Source organism: Staurois parvus, unplaced genomic scaffold (assembly GCF_062004578.1).
Source record: "Staurois parvus isolate SC_StPar_1 unplaced genomic scaffold, SC_StPar_1.0 ptg000031l, whole genome shotgun sequence".
Classification (NCBI taxonomy): domain Eukaryota; kingdom Metazoa; phylum Chordata; class Amphibia; order Anura; family Ranidae; genus Staurois; species Staurois parvus.
The window spans coordinates 12,962,369-12,990,333 of NW_028317827.1; the positions used below are offsets into that span (position 1 = coordinate 12,962,369).

Sequence of the window (27,965 nt, forward strand, 5' to 3'; positions counted from 1 at the left end):
CACTTTAACGCCCACTGTGCCGGAAGTGCAGCAGTAGGAAGAGGACAGGGCAACTCTGCAGTGAAGAGATTTCTACCCAATCCAGCAGCCTGCACATCATGGGACTTCATTATAGGTAAGTAATGTACTTAAAGCTCTAGAGAAATAAATGCTTTTTTTAGCTAAACTCCAGCTTTAAGGAAGAAACTTAACTTCAGAAGTGTCTCACTCATTCAGGCCGCAAGGTGTGTTGAGTCGCTAGTATGATGCATGCCTTAGTTATTAAAGGATTAATTCAGGTCCTGTGTGGCCTTTTCATAAATTCAGCTGGGAAGAGTTCCAGAATACACTTACAAAATGCAGACATTCTTTAAAAATGCATAGGGCATACTGCCTGTGAAGGGACTCACCTCCAGGGATTCTTTGAAATATTTTTGGCAAAATGTCTCCAGTTATGATGTTGTAGCTGATCATTGCTAAAAGAGATGATCAGATGTCAGTTCAAGTAGATGAAAATATGTCTCTATTATTCAAGCAATTAAAGAAAAACTATATATATCTTAAAGCAGTATTAAAAGCAAACATTTCTTATATTGCAGCTTACCAATTCCTATATGTGATGGCTGCATTAGATTTCTTTTTAGGCTTTCTTTCTTCTATTTTCATCTGGTGATTTGGCCAGTAAATCTGTTGTTTTTCAAAAGAACAAGCTGTCCTTCTGATGTATCAGTTTACAGATATGAGACAAACCATTTAATACTGGCAGGGATGCCTACAATGATCATCTTTTATTTATTCATGTAAAACCTTTATGCTAAAAAGAAAAAAACTTTTTACTGTAACTGCTGACAAAGTATGAGCTGAAGTTTGGCTTCAATTTACTAGTGTGTTTAAAACTGCTAGTACATTTAACACTACGCCCCACCCCGCTAGAATGACAATGCTGATGTCCATAGGTGCCCCCTTGTGCTCCTTCATCCAGAGTGGGGGCACTCTAATACAAAAGGTGTGTTACTGGATAGATCACCAGGTGAAAACAGAGGGAAATCATCTAAAAACAAAAGAAAACTAATGCTGCCACTACATCTAGGGTTTGGTAAGATGCAATATATTGCACTTTTGGTTTTGAGTTTGAGAGATATGCACATTAGTGGTAATGGTTTGCAATCGATGTTCGAACACATCAAAGGTGTTCAATAGGGTTCTGTAAGTTAAAACCTCAGGGTAGCCAAAATAAAAACAAATATCAGCACAAAGGACATAACTAACAGTCAGTAGGATGTCCTATGTCCATGTGCCTTCCTCACCCCCTCCATCATACTTAAAGTGTTAATAAGGGGTTGTCACAGGTTCCCAAAAGTGCCTGACTAGCTCTGCTCCACCATTTATAGAAGCCAGTTTTACAGCTTCTATCAATGAAAAGTGATTTATGAATGGAGGATGGGTGGATGATTGATAGGTCTGCCCCCTCCATTCATAGATTGTGTTTCATTGATAGAAGCTGTAGTACGGCTTCTGTGAATGGCGGAGCTGGGTGGAGAGACGAGGCATAGTCGAGCACTCTTGATGTGAACCTGTGATAGCCCTTTAGTTCTGTTAACTCCACCAGAAGATTACAGCTTCCAGGAAGGGGGTATGAATGGAGAAGGATTTCCCCTAACAGAAGTGGTCCCGGCACATGAGATATTCCTAGTGACTGTAGTGTGTGCTGATTTTTATTTTGGGGTGCACTGAGGCTTTAAGGTCAGGGTTCTGTGTAGGTCATTGGAATACCTCCACATCAGACTTGTCAGACCATGTCTTTTTTAAGCTGGCTTTGTGTACATGACCACAGTAATGCTAGAACAAAAAGGCCTCTCCCAAACTTTTGCAACCTGGTTGGAAGCGCAAGACCATCTACAATGCCATTTTATACTGTAGAAATACCAGTGTCCTTCAGTGGAATCATCTGATCTCAGTAATTTGGTTTTGGAATGTGATGTCCAACAAGCTCAAAAAGGTGTGATTATAAGAGGTCCACCAACTTTTGGCCATATGATGTAATTGTTGTTAAATGTATAGGGTATTCTGTATTTAGATTGCCTTGTGTGTGTTGAGCTTTAGGCTCCATGTACACGGGACATTTGGAAAACACTTCTGAATGATGGAAACTGAGTGCTGGAAAACGTAGGTTAAAAAATGTCTGTTTAGCCGCGTTTGCATACCATGTTTATGAGCGTTTATGAGTGTTTGTGTTTAGAAGCATTTTTTAAAGCTAACCTCAGGAGACCTTCCAATGCCCAGAATGCACTGAAAAACAGTAAAAAATTAACTATTTCAGATATTTTAAAAAAATAGAAGCAGAGAAAGCAGTATTTGTTGAGATTAGCTGTCTTTTTTTTGTGGTGTTTGGATGTGTTCCAGCTCATTTCTGTGCAGAAATGATTGCAGCAATGTCTAACATATTTTCTTTAATGCGAAACCTCAAAGTATGGTGTACCAGGTCCATTTGAGTAGAAAACGGTTTTTCGTGCATTTTTTATGATGAAAAAAGGCTCTGGAAAGCATCTGGAAGTGGAAGAGTTTAAAAAATGTTCTAAACGCAAATGCTTATAAACACAGTTAGCCGCATTTACATGCGTTTACAAGCATTTGGCGTTTGAAACACTGATAAAATCTACTCCTGAACGCAAGTTTGGTGCGTTCAAAAAAATGACTGTAAACTCAACTGCCTGTAAACGGTTGTAAATGATGATGTGTACATGGACACATAGGAAAACATTAGGGAGAGTTCAGGGGCTGCTGAAAAAAAATGCAGAAAAGCTCCTAAACGTGTACACCTGCAGTGTACATGGAGCCTAAGACTGCAATGAGGGCTGTGGGGTAGAGAGGAGAGCCATGGACTCTCACAAGGACATGTGGCCACCCAAGATCCACAAGGATATAAAAGGATACCTGCAAAGGGATAAAAAAACTGCAATGCTGATACAGCCATGTATGCGGGAAAACCAAAAGTCCTGCTGACAAGAGACTGATAGGTGCTGGTTCCGGACATTTCTCCACTTTTAATCAGCAGTATCATAGAATAATCTATAGAAAGATCACACAACACAATGTGTTATTTAATGAGAACTACAGCAAGTACAGCAACAACACAACAAGTGTAAATAGGCAAATAACACAAACATTTAGAGAAAAATACTTTTTATATACACTCACCAGCCACTTTCTTTGATACACCGTGCTAGTACTGGTTGGACTTTTTGCCTTCAGAGCTGCCTTAATTCTTCATGGCATAGATTCAGCAATGTACTGGAAACATTCCTCAGAGATTTTGGTCCATATTGACATGAATTACTATTGCTTTTCTATCTTCCCAAAACAGTCTGCCCATTCTCCTCTGACCTCTGACATCAACAAGGCATTTTCATTCACACAACTGCAACTCACTGGATATTTTCTCTTTTTTGGACCATTCTGTGTATACCCTAGAGATGGCTGTGCCTGAAAATCTCAGTAGATCCGCAGTTTTTGAAACACTCAGATCAGACCGTCTGGCACCAACAACCATGCCACGTTCAAAGCCACTTAAATCCCATTTTTTTCCCAATTCTGATGCTCAGTTTGAACTTCAGCAAGTCATCTTCACCACGTCTAGATGCCTAAATGCATTGAGCTTCTGCCATGTGACTTACTGATTAGCAATTGAACAGCTGTACCTAATAAAGTGGCCAGTGAGTGTATTTAGTCTTATTATGTTACTAATATGTTACTATAATGTAACACCAAATGGCAGCCAATGTCAGGGTGGAGATCAGTTCTCCTAAAAGAGAGGCAAAGTTAGGCACCGGAATGAGCATTCCAGCACCTGGCTGACAGCATGATACAGTCCGGATCTGTGGGATGCCAGAATTTTTGTTAAAACCCCATAAAAGTCTGGATCTTGTTTAAAAAAAAAGCGTTTTATTGCTGTCCTTGTTCCTTGTTTATATTGGAGAGATTACCCCCTAATATCCCTTCCAACTGATCACCTGTTACCAGGACAGGAATTAAAGGCTACCTGTAGGGGTGTGCAGCATGTTGCGGTGGCAATAATTCACACAGACAGGTACAATAAAGAGCTTGTATTGAAGTATGCAGAAACAGTTTACAACAGAACCTGAAGGGAAGAACTGCCAACCAGGTGCACTCAGTTTTCAGCAATGCAAATGGAGCAATGCTCAGCCGGACTGACAGTGCCTGTAAAGAGGGCAGAATGCAGCCTGGCTGTCTCATGCCCTGTTGTGAAGATGTCCAGAGGAGTCGCAGACCTTACACTTTCCCTCCTCATCAGGAACCTTTCCCTACCACCAACACTGTCCCAAACAGGCAGGGTACCTTTTCCTACACTGCCAACTTGCGAAATGCGCGCCAAACCCAAGAGCCAGGTCCTTAAATAGGCTCTATCTGACCCAAGATGGCCACCAGAGTCACATGGGGCAGTGGCATCCAATAGGATAGCTTCCCCACTGACTAGGGATACACTGACGCCAGTTTTTAAGACCAAGTACAGGTACCAGTGCTTTTCCTCAAGTACTTGCAGATACCAATTAACGATACCTATTTTTGGTGCCAGTGACAGTTTTTTTAGACTAATAAAATATTATTACCGTTTCTTTATAATTATGACGAACTGTAACTCAAAAGATGGTATGAAACAAATAGAACATTTTTATTTTCTTGTCACAAAGTTGTGAAAGCTAAAATTTCATACAACATGTTTAAATTGTGAAATATTATATAAATAATATGTAAACATCAAAAGTTCACAACCAACCAAGTGCAATACAGAAGTATAGCAAGAGACATGCGGGACATGTAACAGGACTCAATGCTAGAAATACAAGAAGAAACATGAGGGACATGTAACAGGACTCAACTCTAGAAGTACAAGAAGGGACATGAGGGACATGTAATAGGACTCAATGCTAGAAATACAAGAAGAAACATGAGGGACATGTAACAGGACTCAACTCTAGAAGTACAAGAAGGGACATGAGGGACATGTAATAGGACTCAATGCTAGAAATACAAGAAGAAACATGAGGGACATGTAACAGGACTCAACGCTAGAAGTACAAGAAGGGACATGAGGGACATGTAACAGGACTCAACGCTAGAATTACAAGAAGGGACATGAGGGAATGTAACAGGACTCAACGCTAGAAGTACAAGAAGGAACATGAGGGACATGTAACAGGACTCAACGCTAGAAGTACAAGAAGAAACATGAGGGACATGTAACAGGACTCAACGCTAGAAGTACAAGAAGGGACATGAGGGACATGTAACAGGACTCAACGCTAGAAGTACAAGAAGAAACATGAGGGACATGTAACAGGACTCAACGCTAGAAGTACAAGAAGGAACATGAGGGACATGTAACAGGACTCAACGCTAGAAGTACAAGAAGGGACATGAGGAACATGTAACAGGACTCAACACTAGAAGTACAAGAAGGGACATGAGGGACATGTAACAGGACTCAACACTAGAAGTACAAGAAGGGACATGAGGGACATGTAACAGGACTCAACGCTAGAAGTACAAGAAGGGACATGAGGAACATGTAACAGGACTCAACGCTAGAAGTACAAGAAGGAACATGAGGGACATGTAACAGGACTCAACGCTAGAAGTACAAGAAGAAACATGAGGGACATGTAACAGGACTCAACGCTAGAAGTACAAGAAGAAACATGAGGGACATGTAACAGGACTCAACGCTAGAAGTACAAGAAGGAACATGAGGGACATGTAACAGGACTCAACGCTAGAAGTACAAGAAGGGACATGAGGAACATGTAACAGGACTCAACACTAGAAGTACAAGAAGGGACATGAGGGACATGTAACAGGACTCAACGCTAGAAGTACAAGAAGGGACATATAACAGAACTCACCGCCATGTGGGCGTAGCCCTATCTGCCCCAAGCTGACGTCACTTTCAGTATCAGTGCATTTGTACGAATACAGATACTCATGCAAATGTTTAGTATTGGCACTGATATCGATACCAATATCGGTATCGATGCAGCCCTACCAGTGAGCCAGAAAACCGTAGAGAAACCCTGTTCCTCTTGACTTCTACTCCAACAACAGTGCCGCTGTGGAGAGCGCCACCTGCAGTGGAGAAAGTAGCCAGTGGGAACAATGTTAGCATTAGGAAGCTAACATTATTTCTAACCATTCCTATCTACAAAACATAAACAAAAGGTTTTTACTTTGTGTCACTTTGTGTAGTTGTAATCATTTATTTATGTAATTACTTTGGGCTCCTATGCTGCCTCAAAACATTTCTGACTGCATGTTAGTTTCTGGTTAGTGACTCATTAATAGTGATAAAATAATATTCACGAAGATTGTACCTTCAAAAACACACCAGCTATACTATAGATTCCATTAAAAATAAACATGACGTTTAGCTATAAGCAGAACACGAGCTCAAATGTGACCTCTGGTGGGTAGATTGAAGGACTACAGGTAGATTGAAAATACTGAACCTTAATTTTCTCATGCTGCAGGCTTCAAGACTGCAGGCCCAGTCCCAGTCTTTACCTAGTAAATCTGAAACCAAGCATGCAGGCTGTGTGAGATAGCTGGTCCTCTGCTGGCTGCTTTGCTTCTTCTTGCAAGTTACTGCATCATTTACCAGCTTTAAAAACCAAAGCACCCAGAGGGTCATATATCATCCTGGAAAATTTCACTTACTGCCCACTGATAAGGTAAGTATCAAACATATTCTTTTCTAGGATTCCTCCTATTTAGATTTAGTAAAGTAGAGATAGGTCACTTTAAAGCAGAATTTTATCCATAATAGCTTGATAAAAAAATAATGTTCTTTAGCAAGGAACATCCAATCTACATTAAAAATGATGCCCCTAAAATTAGTGTATGCTGTAAATTGCCGCCAGCATTGCTCCTGTTTCTTCTTGCAGAAGGCTGCCATTTTGCTAAAGCCCAGAGTCCTGAGCAGTAGTAAATCTTTAGGCTGTCATCATATTGGCCTCTAAATTTTAGGTACAGTGCAAAAAAATATAGAACAATTGAGCATGTGTAGAGCAGGGTGAGACAGTATATTACTGTATTTTAAACAGTGTACAGCCCTGGCCAAAAGTTTTGAGAATGACACAAATATAATTTACCTGCACGGAAACATGTGCAGTCATCATTGCCTTGCACAAAAAAGGGATTCACAGGCAAGGATATTGCTGCTACTAAGTTTACACCTATTTCAACCATTTATTGGATCATCAAGAACTTCAAGGAAAGAGGTACAGTTGTGAAGGCTTCAGGGGGCCCAAGAAAGTCCAGCAAGCACCAGGACCATCTCCTAAAGTTGATTCAGCTGAGGGATTGAGGAACCACCAGTGCAGAGCTTGCTCAGAAATGGCAGCAGGCAGGTGTGAGTGCATCTGTACGTACAGTGAGGCGAAGACTTTTGGAGGATGATGTCAAGAAAGACAGCAAAGAAACCACAAGGGAAAACACCAGAAATAGACTGATATTCTGCAACAGGTACAGGAATTGGACTGCTGAGGACTGGGGTAAAGTCATTTTCTCTGATGAATCCCCTTTCTGATTGTTTTGGACATCCGGAAAAGAAAAGGTGAGCGCTATCATCATGTGTCATGCCAACAGTAAAGCATGCCGAGACTATTCATATGTGGGGTTGCTTCTCAGCCAATGGAGTGGCCTCACTCACAACTTTGGCTAAGAACGCAGCCATGGATAAAGAATGGCACAAAAACATCCTTTGAGAGCAACTTCTCCCAACCATCCAAGAACAGTTTGGTGATGAACAATGCCTTTTAAAGCATGATAAAGCACCTTGTCATAAGGCAAAAGTGATAAGTAAGTGGCTTGGGGAACAAAACACAGAAATTTTGGGTCCATGGGCAGGAAACTCCACAGACCTTAAACCCATTGAGAACTTGTGGTCAATCCTCAAGAGGCGGATGAACAAAAAACCCTCCACAAATTCTGACAAGCTCTAAGCATGGATTATGCAAGAATGGGCTGCCATCAGTCAGGATGTGGCCCAGAAGTTGATTGACAGCATCCCAGGGCGAATTGCAGAGGTCTTGAAAAAGAAGGGCCAACACTGCAAATATTGATTCTTTGCATAAACTAAATGTAATTGTCAATAAAATCCTTTGACACTTATGAAATGCTTGTGATTATACTTCAATATAACAGTAGTAATAACATAAGTAACATCTGACAAAAAAGATCTAAAAACACTGAAACAGCAGACTTTGTGAAAATTAATATTTGTGTCATTCTCAAAACTTTTGGCCAGTGCTGTAGGCACTCATTTTTAATGTTATACATAGCTATCCCTGCAAAAGGGGCCAGCCTGAAGTGATCTAGCAGGACTTAATTTTCTGATTAAAGTTCCACTTTAAGGAAAATTGAGACTAGCGTACAAAAACAAAAACCTGTAAAACATCTATTTTTATGGACACTAGACTTGAGACTGAACAGACATTAATTAAAACCCTTTCAACAATATAACAATTCTCATTTTCTGGGTCCTTGTGTCTGCACTTTGCCCCTGGGGGATTTATGAATGGGAAAAAGTGTAGATATGTTCCACTAACTCATTTACAATAGGATCATTTCTCAGAGATATTTCCATGGTATGACATAAAGCTAATTTACCCTAGAGCAAAACAGGACCCAAGATAAGCAGGAAATGGCCATGTGTCCATTTTAGTGAACAGATGACAGTGGAGAACAGCATGATAATCTAGAATACATTTATCAGGACATTCTGAGAATTAAAGTGGACCAGAGCTTTAAAGAGTGAAGATCTGATTTGTAACAGGGAACATCTAAAAAATGTTAATTGTGCAACAGTAGTACCTTGAAAGATGTACCTTGTCCTTAACTCCTTGGCACCGGCACCTCCCAGCCCTGATTGGTTTCTGATGCCGGGAGGCAGGGAACAATTTAGGGTCATGTGACCTCTGTGATTGACTGTCACAGTGGTTGCATGATCGGAAAGATCCTGAGAGCACGGAGTTAATTTCTCCTGAAAAATAGCAATGAAAACATTTCCCTCACGCCTCATAGCTGCATATCTGAATTTTGAGATAATCTAAGGCATTGTGCCTGTGACTGCTAGTCACAGGAGAATTGAAATGTGAAATGGATTGAGATATGGTGTTGTTACTACTGTGCTGCTTGTCATTGTCCTTGCTGGAGAGAAAGCTGTACCTGAGGACCTGCAGTGCAAGGGTCTCTCTGCTTCTGCTTCATCCATTTTGAGGATCTCTACTTCCTGCTCCATTCCTGCCTCTTCTTCCATAGTCCTCAGATCATCAGTCATTAGGGGGGCTGATCTGTCAAAGCCTTGCCTTTATCAAGATAGCCATCTCCACACAGAGATACAGTGCAGAACAATACATGGTCAGTAATGGTGAAAAGATCAGCAGCAGGGTGACCACAGGCAATGCTGATGACTAGTCTTTCACTCTCTACTTTCTTTTTTTTTTTTTTTTTACACACTTTCCAGAGTTCATGTTATTGACTTGTTACTTGTGGACCCTTCCAGCCTGTGTGCTGTGTGTAATCCAAAGAAACCAATGAGAATTTATATTTCACAGATCTGACTCTAACGAACTGCAATCTGTTTGGTTGGTCTTGCCCAGGGGCGGGCTGACCATTTGGAAACTTGGGCCTGGGGTCAGTAGTGCCCCCATGAGATGCCGCTGGTACCTTTTTCATAGGCTTTTTTTGAGTTTGGGCAAGGACACAGGGGCCCCATGATCCTCTATTGCCCGGGGGCCCCATTAGTTGTCAGTCCACCCCTGGTCTTGCCTAAATAAGCCTAATTTTGAATGAACTGCTGGAATCACATAATTGTTATTGGCTTTATTTAAAGTGGAACTTTAGTCAGAAAATTAAGTCCTAATAGATAACTTCATGATGGCCCCTTTTGCAGGAATGGTAAATCATTAAACACAAGTGACTATACCGTATAATCCAGTAATGCACTGTCTGACCCTGCTCTGCACATGCTCTTTTGCTCTCTATTCTCAACACTGTGCATAAAATCAGAGGCCCAACAGCTAACCACTTTAAGATTTACTGTTGCTAAAGGGGGAAGAAAACAACAGGAATTTCACAGACACTGTGCTGAGGAAATACAGATTAGGAAGGGAAAAAAAAATAAGGAAAAGTAACAGAACAAACTGCGGTCAGGGAGACACAAGAGTTAAACCTATAAGGATAGTGTCTAATCTTATCTCCCTGATATTCTTTCCTTTCTCCCTCATGGACAACCTGTGATCTTCAGTACTGTAAAGCTTCTGTCAGTCTTTCTCTCTAACTCAGCCAAGACATAAAATAAAGGCTGATAATGTACATATTTTAATTGAAGAAAGTGACACATAGTTTTTGAGACCAAGGAGAGTTTTCAATAAGGAAGTGACTACTGTGGGCTTCAACAAAATGGCAGCTTCCAGCAAGAAGAAACAGGCGCAATGCTGGAGGCAGATTACAGCACACACTAATTTTGCTGGCATAATTATTAATGTGGAATGTAGAGTTGCAAGAAAAAGTATGTGAACCCCTTGGGATTACGTGGAGTTTTGCATGAATTGGGCATAAAATGTGCTCTGAATGTCATCTAAGTCACAACAATAGAAGAACACAGTCTGCTGAACATAATACTACACAAACATTAGATGTTGCCATGGTTTAATTGCACATAACATGTAAACATTCACAGTGCAGGGAGGAAAAAGTATGTGAGGCCCTAGCTTAATGACTTCTCCCAGAGCTAATTGGAGCCAGGAGTGAGCCAACCTTGACTCCAATCAGTGTGATGATATTGGATGTCTTGCTGACAGCTGTCCTGCCCTTAAAAAACACACACCTGTTTTGGGTTTACTGGTTTCAAGAAGCACTGTCTGATGTGAACCATGCCTCTCAGAAAAGAGCTCTCAGAAGACCTACGATCAAGAATTGTTGACTTGCATGAAGCTGGAAAGGGTTACAAAAGTATCTCCAAAAGCCTTGATGTTCACGTGTCCATGGTAAGACAGACTGTCTACAAATGGAGAAAGTTTAGCACTGTTGCTACTCTCCCTAGGCGCGGTCGTCCTGTAAAAATGACTGCAAGAGCACAGCGCAGAATGCTGCATGAGGTAATGAAGAATCCCAGAGTATCAGCTAAAGATCTACAGAAATCTCTGGCACATGCTAACATTTTTGTTGACACATCTACAATAAGGAAAACATTAAACAAGAATGGAGTACATGGGAGGACACCACGGAGGAAGCCATTGCTGTCCAAAAAGAATATTGCAGCACGTTTGAAGTTTGCAAAAGAGCAACTGGATGTTCCACAGCACTACTGGCAAAATATACTGTGGACAGATGAAACCAAGATGGAGTTGTTTGGGAAGAACACACAACACTATGTGTGGAGAAAAAAAGGCACAGCACACCAACATCAAAACCTCATCCCCACTGTAAAACATCTTTAGCTGACACTTTGGGATTCTTCTTTACCTTATGCAGCATTCTGCGCTGTGCTCTTTTGTTACAGAACATTAACTGTTATCAAACTGTTATGGGTAAAGTTCTGCTTTAAGTATAATATATAAACGTGCATCATGAGCTCAGCAAACACCTTGCTGCAGCAGCCTACTCCTCATACAAATGTGTCACCACCACTCCCAAGTTGCTGCACTTCAGTGTTGATGCTACCTTACACAATGTTATGTGTATCTGCATTTTTATATATTTCTAGAACTGATGTGGAAATTTCAGCAAAGTTATCCTTTGCGTTTGTATTTTTTTTTGTGTTTTGTGTAGAATGTGTCAGATTTTTCTCCTAGATTGTAAGCTCTAACTAGCAGGGCCCTCTGTTTCCTCTCATACCAAATTGTATTGTAACTGTAATGTCTGCCTTCATTTTGTAAAGCGCTGTGCAAAGTGTTGGCACTATATAAATTCTGTATAATAATAATTTGGCTTTTTGTTTCTCCACTTTTTTTGTGCCATACCAATACAAACAAAAGAAATAAACATGAGAATGCCTAAACATTTCTAATTGCAACAATTTACTGGGCGAAGTAGTGCATTATTTGACAGAAATGCAGGGGTGCCAATATTTTTGGCCATGACTGTATGTGCATTATGATTTACTCAAGTTTATGAGTGGCTTGAAATAATAATAATAATATAAATATTCATGGCCTACCTGTAACATAGGCAACTCCAAATAAAAGTAAAAGACCCAAGGGTAAACCAGCCAGCTTCATAGAATATGGCAGACCTAACAGCACAATGGCAGAGAAAGTAGTGAGTCCATCTTGAAATCATGGATGAGAATTTATAACACAGCTTTGTAAAATAATCCATAGTAGCCAATCAGAAATAAAGTACTGTACATGTAAACCTTCACCTTGTAAAATGACACCGTCAGTTTAAAATATAAATGAAAGGTAAAACATTTACATATACCGTATTTTTCGCCGTATAAGACGCACCTAGGTTTTAGAGGCAGAAAACAGGAAAAAAAAAATTCTGAACTAATGGACTGCAGACATAGTACAGGAGATGACCAGAGACTGCAGACAGCACAGGGATGACCAGAGACTGCGGACAGCACAGGGATGACCAAAGACTGCGGACAGCACAGGGATGACCAGAGACTGCGGACAGCACAGGGATGACCAGAGACTGCGGACAGCACAGGGATGACCAGAGACTGCGGACAGCACAGGGATGACCAGAGACTGCGGACAGTACAGATGACTGCTGACCTTTGGGGAGGTGGGGAGCGGGTACCTGAATTTGACAGGTACCCGCTCTTACTTCCGCAGAGTTTTTGTTTGATCTTACCTGTTCCTCGATCCAGCCGCGCGCTGTCTTCCCGGCTTCTGTAATGGCGCTCGGCATGACAGCCGGGTGCCCAGTGCGCATGAGCGAGAAGCACCTGCGCTTTGTGATTGGTCCGGCAGCTTCTGGGATCTGTCATGTGTCCCAGGTACCGCCTTACCATTCACAAAAAGCACCGCTTCTTGCGCATGCGCACTTGGCACCCGGCTGTTATGCCCAGTGCCCACACTACAGAAGCCGGGAAGACAGCACGCCGCTGGATAGAGGAACAGGTAAGGTCCTGCTGCAGAGCTGAGCGGCCGGCCCGGTATTCTGACATGGCTGCGGTGGAAATACCGGACCGGCCGCTCCATATTCGCTCCATAAGACGCACTGACATTTCCCCCCCAGTTTTGGGGAATAAAAAGTGCGTCTTATATGGCGAAAAATACGGTACATATAAAAACCAGTATAAATACATTCCCCCACCCCCCTTTTTTTTATAAGTGATCACATACCTTCCGTTTTCAGCTGCATAGAGAGATGAATGTGGAGAAACAGTAGCACACTGATCTTCACATTGAATGGCTGTGTGGGGGGAGGCATGTCAGCAGAGGTCGGATCACAGGATGAGTTCCCAGCACTGCTGTAAAACTGACCACGCTGTGCCTAGTGTGGTCATTTTTCATAGGGAAGCAGAGGGACTGGCAGGAACACCAGAAATTTCACACAAAGTAATACAGAGAGAACAGGATACTTTTTCATGGTGCAGCAGGCTAATGTCAGGAATATGTGATGTTGGGTTTATATATTCTTTAAAGAATAACTGTGCTTTCAGTGTTATATTCATCTGTTACTTCTCCTTCCAGCCCACTGAAAGCCACACAGCCACCACTGCAAAGGTTCCTGCAGTAGCTTGGACAGGTGAGTATAAGGAGGAGGAACGCAGCTATTCTTTGCCAGTGGCACCCTAAAGCACAACACATTACTTGCCGACACATAATACTGCATTGACACCATGGCAGCAAAATAAGTACATATCTGTTAGTTGGTAAGTCGAAGTGTGTTGGCAGCCCATTCATAATAAATGGGCTGCTTTAATGCAAAGGACATTGAGATATGCATTAACGCCACAACAGACCATATAGGTGTAAATGATCTCTAAAGTGTTTTCTGCATTATTTGACTTTAGGGCCCATTCACTTCACTTAGGCTGTAGGAACACTTACTAAACGCACCCTCAAACACTTATACTTCAATGCAGCGCTGTACTATGCTGCATTTCTATTCAAATAATGCAGGCAACACTCATTTTTGTGTGTGTTGGGCTGCATTGAAGCCCATTTATTCTGGGCAGACTGTGTTGCAGTGCAATGTAGTATAATATGAATTGGCCTTTGCATTATGAGATTGTGATGTTTCTTTAAGCGTGACAGTTGGTAAAATTTTATTTTATTCTTTTAATGACCAAATTAAATATAAACCTAATATTTAAAATGCTGTTACAATTTCCTGTTGAACAGCAGCTCTCATCTGAGCAAAGCATTCCTATTGCCAGCCAGGACAGGGAAAGTGTGTCTTGATCATTATCTCAATGGTGACAAATGAACCATTATACAGCATTTAAAGAGTGTTACATATTATTACAGCTGACCATTGCTTGCTAAAGGGCAGTATGTACTGTGTATCTGTGACTCCCCATGGATAAGAGCAAGATATATAGCCTTACCTATCATTCCAGTGCCAAGGATGGCATTGATCAAGTTAAATCCTGCCCAGAACACATTGCTAGTAAGTTTATTGTCCTTTTTATCCTCTTCAACAAGTAATTCTGCATCATTTATATCGATCTACAAAAAAACAAAGGCAATAATAATGATAACAATCAATATATAGTAGGAGGTATAGTAGTATACATACAATACAGTAGGACTTAAAAAACCATATCCATACCTCCCAACCGTCCTGGAGTTTAACCACAAGCCTACAGGGCACTTATACCCCCTTCCTGCCCAGGCCAATTTCTAGCTTTCAGCGCTGTTGCACTTTGAACAACAATTGCGCGGTCATGAAACACTGTACCCATATGAAATTTTTATCATTTTTTTGTGACAGATAGAGCTTTATTTTGGTGGTATTTAATCACCTCTGGGTTTTTTATTTTTTCTTAAACAAACCAAAAACCACTGAAAATTTTGAAAAAAAAAAGTTTTTTCTTAGTTTTTGTTATAAAATTTTGTAAATAAGTGATTTTTCTCCTTCACTGATGTGCACTAATGAGGCTGCAGTGATGGGAACTGATAGGCTGCACTGATGGACACTGATAGGTAGCACTGATGGGCAATGATGAGGAGGCACTGATGGGCATTGACAGGCATCACTGATGGGCACTGAAAGGCAGCACTCATATATGGCACTGATAGGCGGCACTGACTGACACTGTTAGGTGGCACTGACTGGCACTGATAGGTGGCACTGACTGGCACTGATAGGCGGCACTGATTGGCAGCACTGATAGGTGGCACTGACTGGCAGCACTGATAAGTGGCACTGAAAGGCAGCTCAGATGGGCACTGATATGTGGCATTGATGTAGCACTGATGGGCACTGGCACGTGGCACTGATGAGCACTGACAGCTGGCACTGATGGACACTGACATATGGCACTGCTGGGGCTACACTGATCATCAGGGCGCTCTGATGATCAGTGTACATGTCCCCTCCGCGGAATGCCAATTACTGGCTCTCCTCTCGAACTGTCAGCGTGACAGCTCATGAGGAGAGAAATGCCAATAACCGGCATTTCCCTGTTTACATGTGATCAGCTCTGAATGGACACAGCTGATCATATGACCGAGCCAACATCTTTGTTTTTCTCTGTGGATCGGTGATCCACTGTGTCCGAGGGACACAGCGCACCGCCGATCACCGCGCGCTCCGGGAGCCGCGCATGTGCTGTTAAAATGGGAGGACGTCATGTGACATCCTCCCAGAACGAGAAAACCACCTTGCGTCCGTCATATTACTATATGGCAGGTGGGAGGTGGTTAGAGTAAGTCCCGGAGTCCCGCAGATGTGGGCTGGAGTCCCGGAATTCGCTTCCAGAATAAGTTCCAGCACTGGGCTCCACTCAGTGGGGATATTCTCAGTGAGTTGAGGATTCCTGTCAGCAGGGCATCTCGGCTTCTCCACCCCCTTCTCAATATTCTTTGCAGTCATTGGTTGCTAGGACCACCGATACCCTAGCAAGCGATTAAACGCTTTACAGATGTGCATTGCAGGAGAAAACCACCTCTGTACAGATCGGCGCCACCTCCCAGCCCTCTTCCTGATTCTTGGCTCCAAGTTCCTCCTGCACAGTAAAGTAAGAGCAGGCCAGGACATGGGTGAATAGGTGCTCCAGACACAGAGTTCAAATGTGAGAAAGAGGGGCCCCACACGCCATCGCCCCCCCCCCCATGCCATCTGGAGCACATCGGGTTGCACACAGGTGTGGAGCACATAGGGCATCTGCACACAAGTCTGAAACGCATGGGGCTGCTGCACACAGGTCTGGAGCGCATGGGGCTGCTGCACACAGGTCTGGAGCGCATGGGGCTGCTTCCCACAGGTCTGGAGTGCATGGGGCTGCTGCCCACAGGTCTGGAGTGCATGGGGCTGCTGCCCACAGGTCTGGAGTGCATGGGGCTGCTGCCCACAGGTCTGGAGTACATGGGACTGTTGCACACAGGTATGGAGTACATCGGGCTATGCCAATGTGGCAGTCTTTCAGAAAGCACAGGATCTGAAAAGCTGACTAAGTGAGCTGTAATGAAAACAACACTCTTTTCCAGCATATTATCCTACAATCAGCCCACTGACATCTCCTCTCCCAGGTCATATGCTGTAGATCCAGTCCCATCTGTAAAGTGATGAGCTGACAGCTGCTGTATTCTGCAGGAAGAGGATATACAGCTGTGCCAGTAAATCTGTAGTTGGCAGTGTCACCCTCCTCTCTGCTTTTCAGAGGCACACTGCTCAGTTTGGTTTTTGAGTAAGAGCACGGAGTGGGCCAGGTGAAGGACAGTTGAGGGCTGCCTTATGAGAAGGAGGATTGTGTCTCTGATAAGCATCCTTACCTTTACACTTCGGACCCTCCAGTTGCTGCCCCTCCTCCCCACCTTTCCCTTGAAAAATTGTTCTCCCTCACCCCCCACATCCCTGACATCCCTCTTTGACCATCTTGCCTTCTCAGTGATAAACATGCTGGCCACATTACCACCCTACTGACAGCACATTGCACTCTGCATACCTTTCAACCCTCCTGGTTTGGGTGAGATTGTCCCGAGATTTCATTGAAATCCTGAAGCCCAGTTCTGGAAGGAGTTCCGGCACTGGGCTCCACTAATCCCCCTGCTCTTATCTGGATCTGATCCCCCTGCAGTACAGCCAGATCTCCTCCCCCTCCTTCCGTCTTTGTGACAGGGAAATCTACAGTGTCTACACCTAGCGCCCCCCACCACTCTAATTTCCGCCCCCTTTGTGCCTCCCGTTTCTTTGACCCCCCTTTGTGTGCCCTGCCGCAGCACTGTTAGCTCTCCTCTCCCTCCATCCAACTGCAGCTGCTAAGGGCCACAATGTCAGGAACCATGAACCAGGCGGAGACAGAAAGTGCAGTTAAAATCACACCTTTAATGAAATATCAAATATAACATAGGTCAGGAACATAGTTAAAACAGAAGCCAGGGTTTGGATGCCAGAGCAGGTTATCAGAGGAGCCAGAGTCAGGAAACCAGAAATCAGCATAGTCAGGAGCCAAAAAGTCAGGAACAGGAATCTGAAGAGAAGTCAGCCAGACTGAGTTCACAGGAATACAGGCAGGAACACACTGGAGATCATGGACCATGGAAGGGCAAGGAGGATATGAGCTAAGCTGCTAAAACAAAAAGGGCTGGCTGTATGCTGGACTAATGAGGCAGGTAATAGTATCCAGGTGAGCCACTGTGTAGACAACGAATGGCTGGTAATTAACCGACAGCTGAGCACCTTCTGAGCACTGAAAGAAAGGAGATGCTTGTTAAGTAGCAGGAGCCCAGCCCTGACACACAGGAGGATTGGGTTCAAGATGGAGAGCAGAGTGGCCTGTAAATATGTCATATTTGCCATTTACCGTCCTGAATGATCTGCATTGCTCTTCAGAGAGCATTTGACAGACAGTAGGGGGGCATTGTATTGCCTTCACAACACCTGCTTTAACAGCTCCAACCTCACACTAGCATGCTGCAACCGTGTGCATTACATGCAGTTGTAGGGGAGCTTGCAGAATAGCAACATTCACTTGAATGGGTCATGTTGAGCAGAGGGTATAATTCATGCTGCAGTTTTGCAACAAAGCATCGCAGCCCCAGTATCTGTACACTCCCATGTACTGCCTCTATAGCTAAAGGGGTTACTGGTTGAGGCACTCAAGGGATGGCAGATTGTCCCCCCCAGCCATCATAATCTAAGCACACCCACTTTTAAACCACACCCACCCTTTGTTGCGGCAGGCATAGCACGGCGCAAGTCGCTCTGCCGCTAATGTGTTCCTCATTCTCAGCTTCAGAAGTTGGGAGGTATGCATATCAATGTTGTGTATATAGTTCATGTACTACTAAATTATATATTTTAGTTTTGTTTTGGTTGTATTTTTTTTTCCAGTTTATAGGAAAGAGGCACATAATTGTTGGGGCTGTAAGGGAATGGTTATGTCATGATTTTGTAGCAACACGCATTTACCTCAATGTATGGCAACCCACATGCTGGTGCAGTGTGGTACCATTTATTCTGAATGACCTTCTAATGCACCTTTCAACAGACATGTGTGCACTATTTTTGGCAATGCACGTTATCGTGTTGCCGCTTGCTGTGCTGCAATGCAGATCTGTTGGAAGGTGCATTGGAGAGCATTGCACCAGCACACTTAGTGTGCATTGCGGTGATATGCATCTTACTGCCAAAACATGGTGTGAACAGGCTCTAAAAGTTTATGTCCCAGTGTAGATGTATGTTGGCATGCATTCTAGGTCATTGAGTCAGCCAAGCCACTAGCATTTTCAGAAGGAGGTCAGCAATGACAGCCTCTATTTTTTTCAGCACAGGTTTCCTGTAAAGTGATACTGGGACACTGACACTATAATAAGGCTTAACTGTAGGTACAATAAATATCTCGTAAACATGCACCATTTAGGAGACATTTACAGGGCATGGAAACTGCGGTATTTTCTGAGTGTTTTAGCTATTTTCAGTAAATACCACATACTAGCAATAGTGAATTGATATTTTCAGTACCGCATGCGATATGTGTTCAGGCTGACTTTACTCATGCGATAAGCTTTAGTGAATTGTGCCCTTGATCATACACGCCTATGGTCACATTTCCTTATCCCAAATTTTGTAGCATTCTAAAGCCCTTTTCTCATGGGTGCTGTCAGGTCTAGCAAAACCAATCTGTTAAGGGGTTTCTTGACTTGTCTCAGCTAGGTTTGCCACCTCATCCCTTTAAAACTGAACACATATTAATTATACAGGTTCCGTGGCTGATTAAGGTGATACTGAAACTCACTTGGTGCCTGATCTGCCTTCAATTAGCCCCAGAACCTGTGTAATTCATATGTGTTCAGTTTTAAAGGGATGAGGTGGACACCCTAGCTCTCATCGTCCTGTCTAAACCATGCAATGGCCACTGGATAGCCCCATATACATCTTCATGGAGCACTAAGCTGTGCTTTGTGGCAATGCAAAAAAAAAAAAAAGTAGAGCATGTCGCAGTCAGCAGGTGATACTGTCTGTGATTGCTCCCTATGTACATATTTAATCATAATCTAAAAAAAAGAAACAAGGTTTTAAAAAGCTTGTCACAGGTTAAAAAGATTAAAACTTTATGAAATGTTCTGCCTTTGCAATGCCCTAAAACATATCCAATTAAAATCCCTTTTAACCATGTTCATTAGAGACAGTAGCATTGCAGTTGTGCTGCTGCCCCATTCACCTACATGGGGCGTGGCGACATTATCGCCTGCCAACCACACCCTATAAATGTGAATGAGGCAGCAGCACAACTGCGTCCAATGGTTGCTGCATGGTCAGGAGGGATTTCAATGTGAACTACCGCTTTAAACAAGCTTTGGAGAGGTAGCATAGCCCTTACCGATTACCTGCTAGCAACAGGCCAGCTGATGCTGATAAAGCATCTACCAAAGATCATGAGTCAACAGCTAGGCCCATGTGGAAGAGGTTTACTGATCCTCCAGATCATTTGGGAGGCAAAAAAGAAGAGTTCATGATAATCCCATACGTTCAAATGAATGTGGGTATTACAATTTGTATTGTCTTTTATACAGAATGATGTCTGAGAGGATAAAAGTGGAATGGAAAAGTTGGAGCAGTCAACAGATGTGTAGCTCCCCAGCAAACTATTCTAGAAATAAACTTTTTTTTTTCCAATAGCTGTCATGTTTTGGGGGAGTACATTTCATACACTCCAAAGACATGCTGGTAGGTGATTTGGCTCCTGTCTAAATTGGCCCTAGTATGTGTATGTATGAATGTGAGTTAGGGACCTTAGATTGTACACCCCTTGAGGGTTAGGGACTGATGTGAATGTACAATATATATGTAGAGTGCTGCGTAAATTGACGGTGCTATATAAGTACCTGAAATAAATAATGTACAATAAAGTTTTTTTAAAACCTTGTTTCTATTTATAGATTGTGATTCTATACTTACATGGAGGAGGCCATAATTTTGTATGGCATATGCAGGATGTGCTTTGTGTTTAGTAGCATCCCACATTGATCACCTTTTCTATTCTCCAAACTTAGTAAAAGTCTATGGATTCACTAAAGCATTTAGGAATATTCACTTAGCTCTATGGATAAGTGCCAGGAAACTTCAGTACCTCTATGTTATCTGTAGGTGGCAGAATGCTCTTATGGCTGATGGTGGGCGTCTCCCCGCAGTTATTAGACTTGTGTTTGTAATGACAGCCTAAACATGGTTGCTTGAGGACTAGTTAAGGCTGACTTCACATCTATGCAGGTTGCAGTTGATGCGTTTGACATATTTTTCGGGTTTTTTTGACAATAGAAAAGTATGATAGTTCTGTTCATGTACTGCGACTTTGATACGACTTTACACTCTCTGGCACTCAAGTATCATCAACGTCACATAAAAGAAGTGCAGGGACCTTTATGTGACCAAAGTCACATGTTAAGGTTGGGGTTAAGGGCTATTGTTTAGGGTTAGGGTTAAATGTTAGGGTTAGAGCTAGGACCAGGGTTACCTGTAATTGTTAGGTTTAGCGTTCAACATTAACAACTACCGCCAACTCTAACCCTATCTCTATCCCTAACATCTAACCCTAGCCATTAAACCTAACATGTGACTTTGGCCAGAGAGTGTAAAGTCACATTACATGAAAAGAACTGTCATACTTTTCTTTTAGCAAAGAACAGCAAAAACACAACACTTGTGTTTTTGGTGGAGGTCCATTGAAGTCTACTAAGTGCAAAACGCAGACTGCTGTGGGAAAAAAATTCCATGACCCTTTCCAAAAATTACACCATTTCAAAATGCACAAATTTGAACTAGATTCATAGGAAATCATGTTAAATGGACTGTAGTGTGTTTCTGCAATCTGGTGAACGCACTGAAAGCCACATAAATGTGAACCTAGGCTAAAGTTGGAATCCAGCCTTTCCTTGGACATGCACATCTGTTCGGGCTCCTATTCTGTAAATTGCTTGCTCTGATTTCACTACATACTGAATTTCTCACAGTATGCATTAGAAACAGCAGCATGCCAGAAAGAGGCCACCTATTTTGCTAGGTAGAGGTCGTCCAGCATCATCTCATACTTTCTTCCCCAGCCTGACTTTCCCTGGCCCACCCCTTTTATTCTTTGGATTTGAGATCTCTCAGTCATGGAGGTTCAACATCACATAAGTGTGATGCCTGCCTAAGCTTACTCAATAAAGAAAAAAAATCAGCACAAGTGGTCTGTGATTGCAAGGAGTGGACATTTCAATCATTTGCTGTCCTCCATTCATAGATCCTGTTTCATTCATAGAATCATCGGCAGAACAAGATTAAAAATGTGGTGTGCAAAGTAATAATTGGGTGCGTTTAGGCAGTCTATTGCAATGTTTATCTATCTCTAAATGTGTCAAAAATACAGTGAAAATAAATGAACTAAAATGTGTTTCAGTGTTATTTTAAGGATTCATACTTACTAAAAATATAAGTGAGGACACTTGTATCTATATTTATATAATACAAACATATTATTTTGTTTTAATTTTGGATACAGGAGAAAAGAAAAAAAAAATGTATTCTTTTTTTTATATATTTTTAGTTTTGGGCACAGTAGAAAAGAACTTCTGTTTGGTTTGATAATAGTCATCCTGACCAAAAAAAAGAGGGTGAAACTCCTTAACAGGACACAGCAATAAAAACCTGGCAAGGTTCTAATTTTTGCTTTTTAAAAAAATGGGGGCACAGATACATTTTAACAAAACAAAATTAAATAAGTAATATTTTAAAATATTTTTGATTGAAAACTTCACTGTACTGTCTGTATTTTGTGAAGAACTGCACACAATTTTGGTTCTATATAAATTCTATATAATAATAAAAATAATAATAATCACAGCAATAATTATAGATGAAAAGCAATACCTGTTCTGTCCAGCTGTCCTGTGCCGAGGTTGTTCCTATTCTGGACACTGTTCTTTGTGGCCAGTAGTGGTACATTTTCATAAAGCAGTCATGGTTCAAAATGTTTGGATTGCTGACCAGGAAGGATCACTCTAGCACCGTAGGCTGAACTTATACTATTGCCTCAAAGACAACAATGAGAATTTTACAGTCCAATGAAAGAGGGGAATGATGGTCATAAAATGAAAGCAGCAGGAAAGAATGACTGAGTTCAGATTTATGATAATGTGTAACTCAATAAACTGGCCTAGGAACTTAAACCCATTAGGGGCTGCCTAATTTCATAAAGAAATGGCTTACCACCAGCAACAGAGTGACACTAATAAAAGAATATAAAATGAAGTAGCTCAGTTAAAAAACACATTGCAATAAAATCTGCTTTGCTGTCTTCTGTAGAGGGTTTCCCTGCTTGTACCCATACACTGAACTATGGTTGCCTAAGTAGGCATAAACAGGACATGAATTTTTCAATCTGCAGATTTCATTTAAGTAATACTTGGTAATCCTGCCAGGAAGTTCCTTGTTTAAATTCTGTTAAAGGGTGACAATACTTTCTCTTTGCCTGCCATAAAGACTACAAGTGGCCATTTCAATTTACATTATGTAAACATAGTTCACTGCTTTTATCTTCAGGAAACCTGCCATGAGAAAAACTGTGCAACCATAGATGGAGAGAACAATAGACAGGAAGCTGACTTCAAGAGCTCCTTGCACCACTGCCATCTAAAACGTCTGGGTGTTTCGGATAATACACTACATTGCCAAACATATTTTGACGCCTGCCTAAACACACACATGAATTTTAATGGCATCCCAGTCTTAGTCCGTAGGGTTCAGTATTGAGTTGGTCCACCCTCTGCAGCCAAAACAGCTTCAACTCTTCTGGGAAGGCTGTCCACAAGGTTTAGGAGTGTGTCTATGGGACTGTTTGACCATTCTTCCAGAAACGCATTTGTGAGGTCAGGCATTGATGTCGGACGAAAAGGCCTGGCTCACGGTCTGTGTTCTAATTCATCCCAAAGGTGCTCTCTCGGGTTGAGGTCAGGACTCAATGCAGGCCAGTCAGGGTCCTCCACCCCAAACGTGCTCAACAATGTCTTTATGGACCTTGCTTTTTGCACTGGTGCACAGTCATGTTGGAACAAAAAGGGGTCATCCCTAAACTGTTCCCACAAAGTTGAAATTGGCCAAAATGTTTTGGTATGCTGACACCTTAAGAGTTCCCTTCACTGGAACTAAGGGGCCAAGCTCAATCCTTGCAAAAAAAATCCCACACCAAAATCCCCCCTCCACCAAACTTTATACTTGGCACAATGCAGTCAGGCAAGTACCGTTCTCCTGGCAACCGCCAAACCCAGACATGTCCATGGAATTGCCAGACAGAGAAGTGTGATTTGTCACTCCAGAGAACAGGTCTCCACTGCTCTAGAGTCCAGTGGCAGCATGCTTTACGCCACTGCATCTGGCGCTTTACATTACACTTGGTGATGTAAGGCTTGGATGCAGCTGCTCGGCCATGGAAACCCATTTCATGAAGCTCTCTACACACTGTTGTTGTGCTAATCTGAAGGCCACATGGAGTTTGGAGGTCTTTAGCTTTTGACTCAGTTGGAACACTGTGCACTGCAGCATGCGCTGACCCCGCTCTGTCATTTTACGTGGCCTACCACTTCATGGCTGAGTTGTTGCTGTTCCCAGTTGCTTCCACTTTGTTATAATATCACTAACAGTTGAGCGTGGAATATTTAGTAGCAACAAAATGTCACAGATGGACTTATTGCACAGGTGGCAACCTATCACGGTACCACGCTTGAATTCACTGAGCTCCTGAGAGCGACCCATTCTTTCACAAATGTTTGTAGAGGCAGTCTGCATACCTAGGTGCTTGATTTTATACACCTGTGGCCATGGAGGTGATTGGAACACCTGAATCCAATGATTTTGAGGGCTTGCCCAATACTTTTGGCAATATAGTGTATGTCAACCCACTGCACACCATGGTTCCTCACATCAACTATTGCATCATTACTGTGTTTGGTAGTGATGTGGGGATTGTTGGGAAGAACTGCAATATACAGCACAGGGATTAGAAGGCTTGAAGGTGTGTTTCTTGACTGCCCCTTGTTTAGGGCAACTGTTTCTCTTTTCATAGCAAATCCCAATTTCATTATTATTTGTTAGGGGCTGATCTGAAATCTGAAGGTGCATGAATTGATGTAGATCTGAGGTGTGAAGGTGTGGGAATTGGGGCTTATCTGAGGTCTGAAGATGCAGGAATTGGTTCTAATCAGAGGTATGAAGGTCCAGGAACTTTTATTTGATCTGAGGTGTGAAGGTGTGGGAATTGGCTTTAATTTGACGTGTGAAGGTGCAGAAATTGGTTCTGATCTGAGATCTGAAGATGCATGAATTTGGTCTAATCTGAAGTCTGAAAATGCATGAATTGGGTCTGATCTGAGGTCTGAAGTTGTGGGAATAGGTTCTGATCTGAGGTCTACAGTCTGATCTGTGGTCAAAAGGTGCAGAGTCCCTCTCCTCTCTATCCAAATGTAAAAAACATTGCCTTTAGTTGTACTTTAAGTTTGGGTGGTCTTGCTCAAAATGCTGCAATATTGATCACTTTGAAGATGTTTTGTTTATATTGTGTGTGTGTATATGTGTATATATATATAATATTGTAATATTCATGTATATTTTTGTTGCAGCATATGTTGTTAAAAAAAAAGAATATCTTTAAGCCTAGGGAGTCTCACTTCTAGCGTTGCACAGTTATCTTTATAATTATGTATAATTGGCACTACCTGCACAGGGATGCATGGAACACATGTGCATCCCGTGTGGGCAAATTCCATCTGGCTCCTATTCCACCAAGCATTTAACCCAAGCACTACATGGTGTGTGTGTGTGGGGGCACTGCGTGGTTAAATATTACAGTAGCCCAGAGTTCAGCTTTAAAGCCCAGTACTACTGTGATAAAGAGATTGCACTGGAAGCAGCAACATCCAACATGCCTATAAGGTGACATTTCTAGTGAATTTTACATATCTGATTATCTCTGAATTTGTGGAAAGTCCGCCAAGAACACAGCCTTAGGCAGAAAAGTATCAGCTTTTATTTTTATTCCTACAAAATTCTCTCCCTAATAAGCAGACAGGCACAGACTCCAGCCAAATCGTTTTGTTTTGTTTTGTATGGAGGTGAGAAGGTTTAGAATCTTTTCTATTAGGGAGATTTAATCTCACTAAGGGTAGTTTCACAACTATGCAGTTTTCGTTTTTTTCCTTGTTGGTAAACATATTAAAATACAAAACGCAGCAAAAATGCACTACAAGCTTTTCTGCAGCATCTCCATTGAAGTCTATAAAACCAAAAGCGCAATGTTTTGCATTTAAAAAAATCCCCGACCCTTTCCAAAAAATGCACCGGGCGAAAATGCGGAGATGTGAACATGTTCCATAGGAAATCAAGCTAAATGGACTGCTGTGCGCTTCTGCAAAACACTGCGGAAACCGCTTAGGTGAGAACCTAGACTCAATGTAGGTTCTCATTTGTGTGGGCTGTGCCTCTGTGTTTGCATGAGCATGTCATGGGTACAGCAGTCCAATAATTAGAATATGCTGCTGTACCCGCCAGAAATGCAACTTCACTGGCCATATTGGCATGCATGTAGAGAGATTTATAGCCTAACCACTAGGTGGAGCTTTGTATTTCACTTCTTACTTGCTTAAAAAGTGGAGAAAGTACAGAGAAGGGCAACCAAACTGATATGAGGCATGGAGGAGCTCAGCTATGAGGAAAGATTACAGGAACTGAATCTTGAGAAGACATTAAGGGGGATATGATCAACATGTATAAATACATCAGTGGTTCATATACTGAACTCAGTGTACAGTTATTCACCCTGAGGTCATCACAGGGGACAAGGGGGCACTCTTTATGTCTGGAAGAAAAGAGATTTATTCTCCAAACACGGAAAGGTTTCTTCACAGTGAGAGCTGTGAAAATGTGGAATAGACTCCCTCAAGAGTTGGTTCTCGCCAGCTCAGTGGATTGCTTTAAAAAAAGGCCTGGATTGTTTCTTAGATACACAGAATATAACTGGATACTAACATTTATAGGTAAAGCCAATCCTGGGAATATCCGATTGCCTCTTGGAGGATCAGGAAATCATTTTTTTCCCTGCCGGAGCAAATTGGATCATGCTTTGCTGGATTTTTTTTGTTCCTCTGGATTAACTGTGCGTATAGGATTATAACTTTTTTTTTTAATGGTTGAACTGGATAGACTTTTGTCTTTTTTCAGCCAGACTAACTATGTAAGAAATGGCTCTCTTTTAAAAATGAGGCCGCACAGAACACCACGTAGTTTTGTGCACCATCAGGTTTTGCGAACCCGAAAATGCATTGGGTTTGCTGATGCATGGGGGTGCCATCGAGAATTAATGGCACCCCAGCATGTCTGCCAAAGAGCAGCGTGTTTTGCCTGTGGTTCGAGATGCATGTGATTTTGCAAGAATTACCAACACGCACAAGTGTGAGCCTAGGCTTACTGGTCAGATAACTGGGTGTCACGAGGAGAGCAAGTGATATACTAACAACAAACAACAACAAAAGCAGATTTTGTTTTGTGTTTGAACATCTGTCAGGTTTTTACAGCTTTGCCTTTAGGACTCAGGGACCCCTGCACCTTTTCATTTCCTGTCCTGGTGTCACCAAGACAGGAAGTGAGGGGGGAGTCTCCCCAATGCCATGCTGGTAGGGTAATTGGCTCCTGCTCTAGTGCAGTATATGTGTGTGTGTATACATCGGTAATCAAAAACGGCCCAATTCACAAGTATGAGCTGGTAGGTGGCCCTTTGAATCACTTATAAGAATGGTTAGTATTAGTATTATGGTTGTCACAATCGTCTGTTTAGTAATAAGAAGATGTGCCCTGACAAATATGAGTATTTATTTAGATTTACTTGTACAATTTGCTAACTTTAAAGTATAACTAGGGCCCTGTCCACACTCGGCGATTTGTATTCACAGGCAGAATTGCTGTGATTCTGTTGGCGATTCCAAATTGTGACAACACACGTGACGCACGTTTTGGTGCCATTATCCTTCTTAAGAAAATCCTTAAGAATAATGGCATCCCAAACACGGTGCCAAGCTGCAGCTGCCAAGATTGTTGCATGACAGAAACGATTGCCAATTGTTGAAAAACACGTGATTACAAATCTCATAAAGCTTGTCACCCAAAAAGGAGCAGGAGCTTCTTTTGAGTGGCCAATGTGCATAGGGCAGCCCATTGAAGGGATACGCAGGTAAATTGTAGCACTATAGGCAAAATGTTTTTTTTTTTTTTTTTCATTTTGAATAGAGTAAGGTAGAGTTATAACCTGTCAGTTTATT

At 42.1% G+C, this 27,965-nt stretch overlaps 1 protein-coding gene across 1 annotated transcript in view; it reads right to left on the reverse strand.

The window, feature by feature from the left end:
• The window catches only part of SLC38A11 (solute carrier family 38 member 11), a 73,647-nt gene extending 50,993 nt beyond the window's left edge, over positions 1-22,654 (reverse strand). The window contains exons 1-5 of the mRNA XM_089660625.1: positions 22,531-22,654; positions 14,564-14,684; positions 12,215-12,289; positions 2,914-3,048; positions 390-455 (exon numbers count right to left, since the gene is read on the reverse strand). Coding sequence (XP_089516751.1) covers positions 390-455; positions 2,914-3,048; positions 12,215-12,289; positions 14,564-14,684; positions 22,531-22,611 — 478 coding nt within the window. The 5' untranslated portion in view covers positions 22,612-22,654. The remainder of the gene's footprint in view (positions 1-389; positions 456-2,913; positions 3,049-12,214; positions 12,290-14,563; positions 14,685-22,530) is intronic.
• Positions 22,655-27,965: the final 5,311 nt, after the last annotated feature.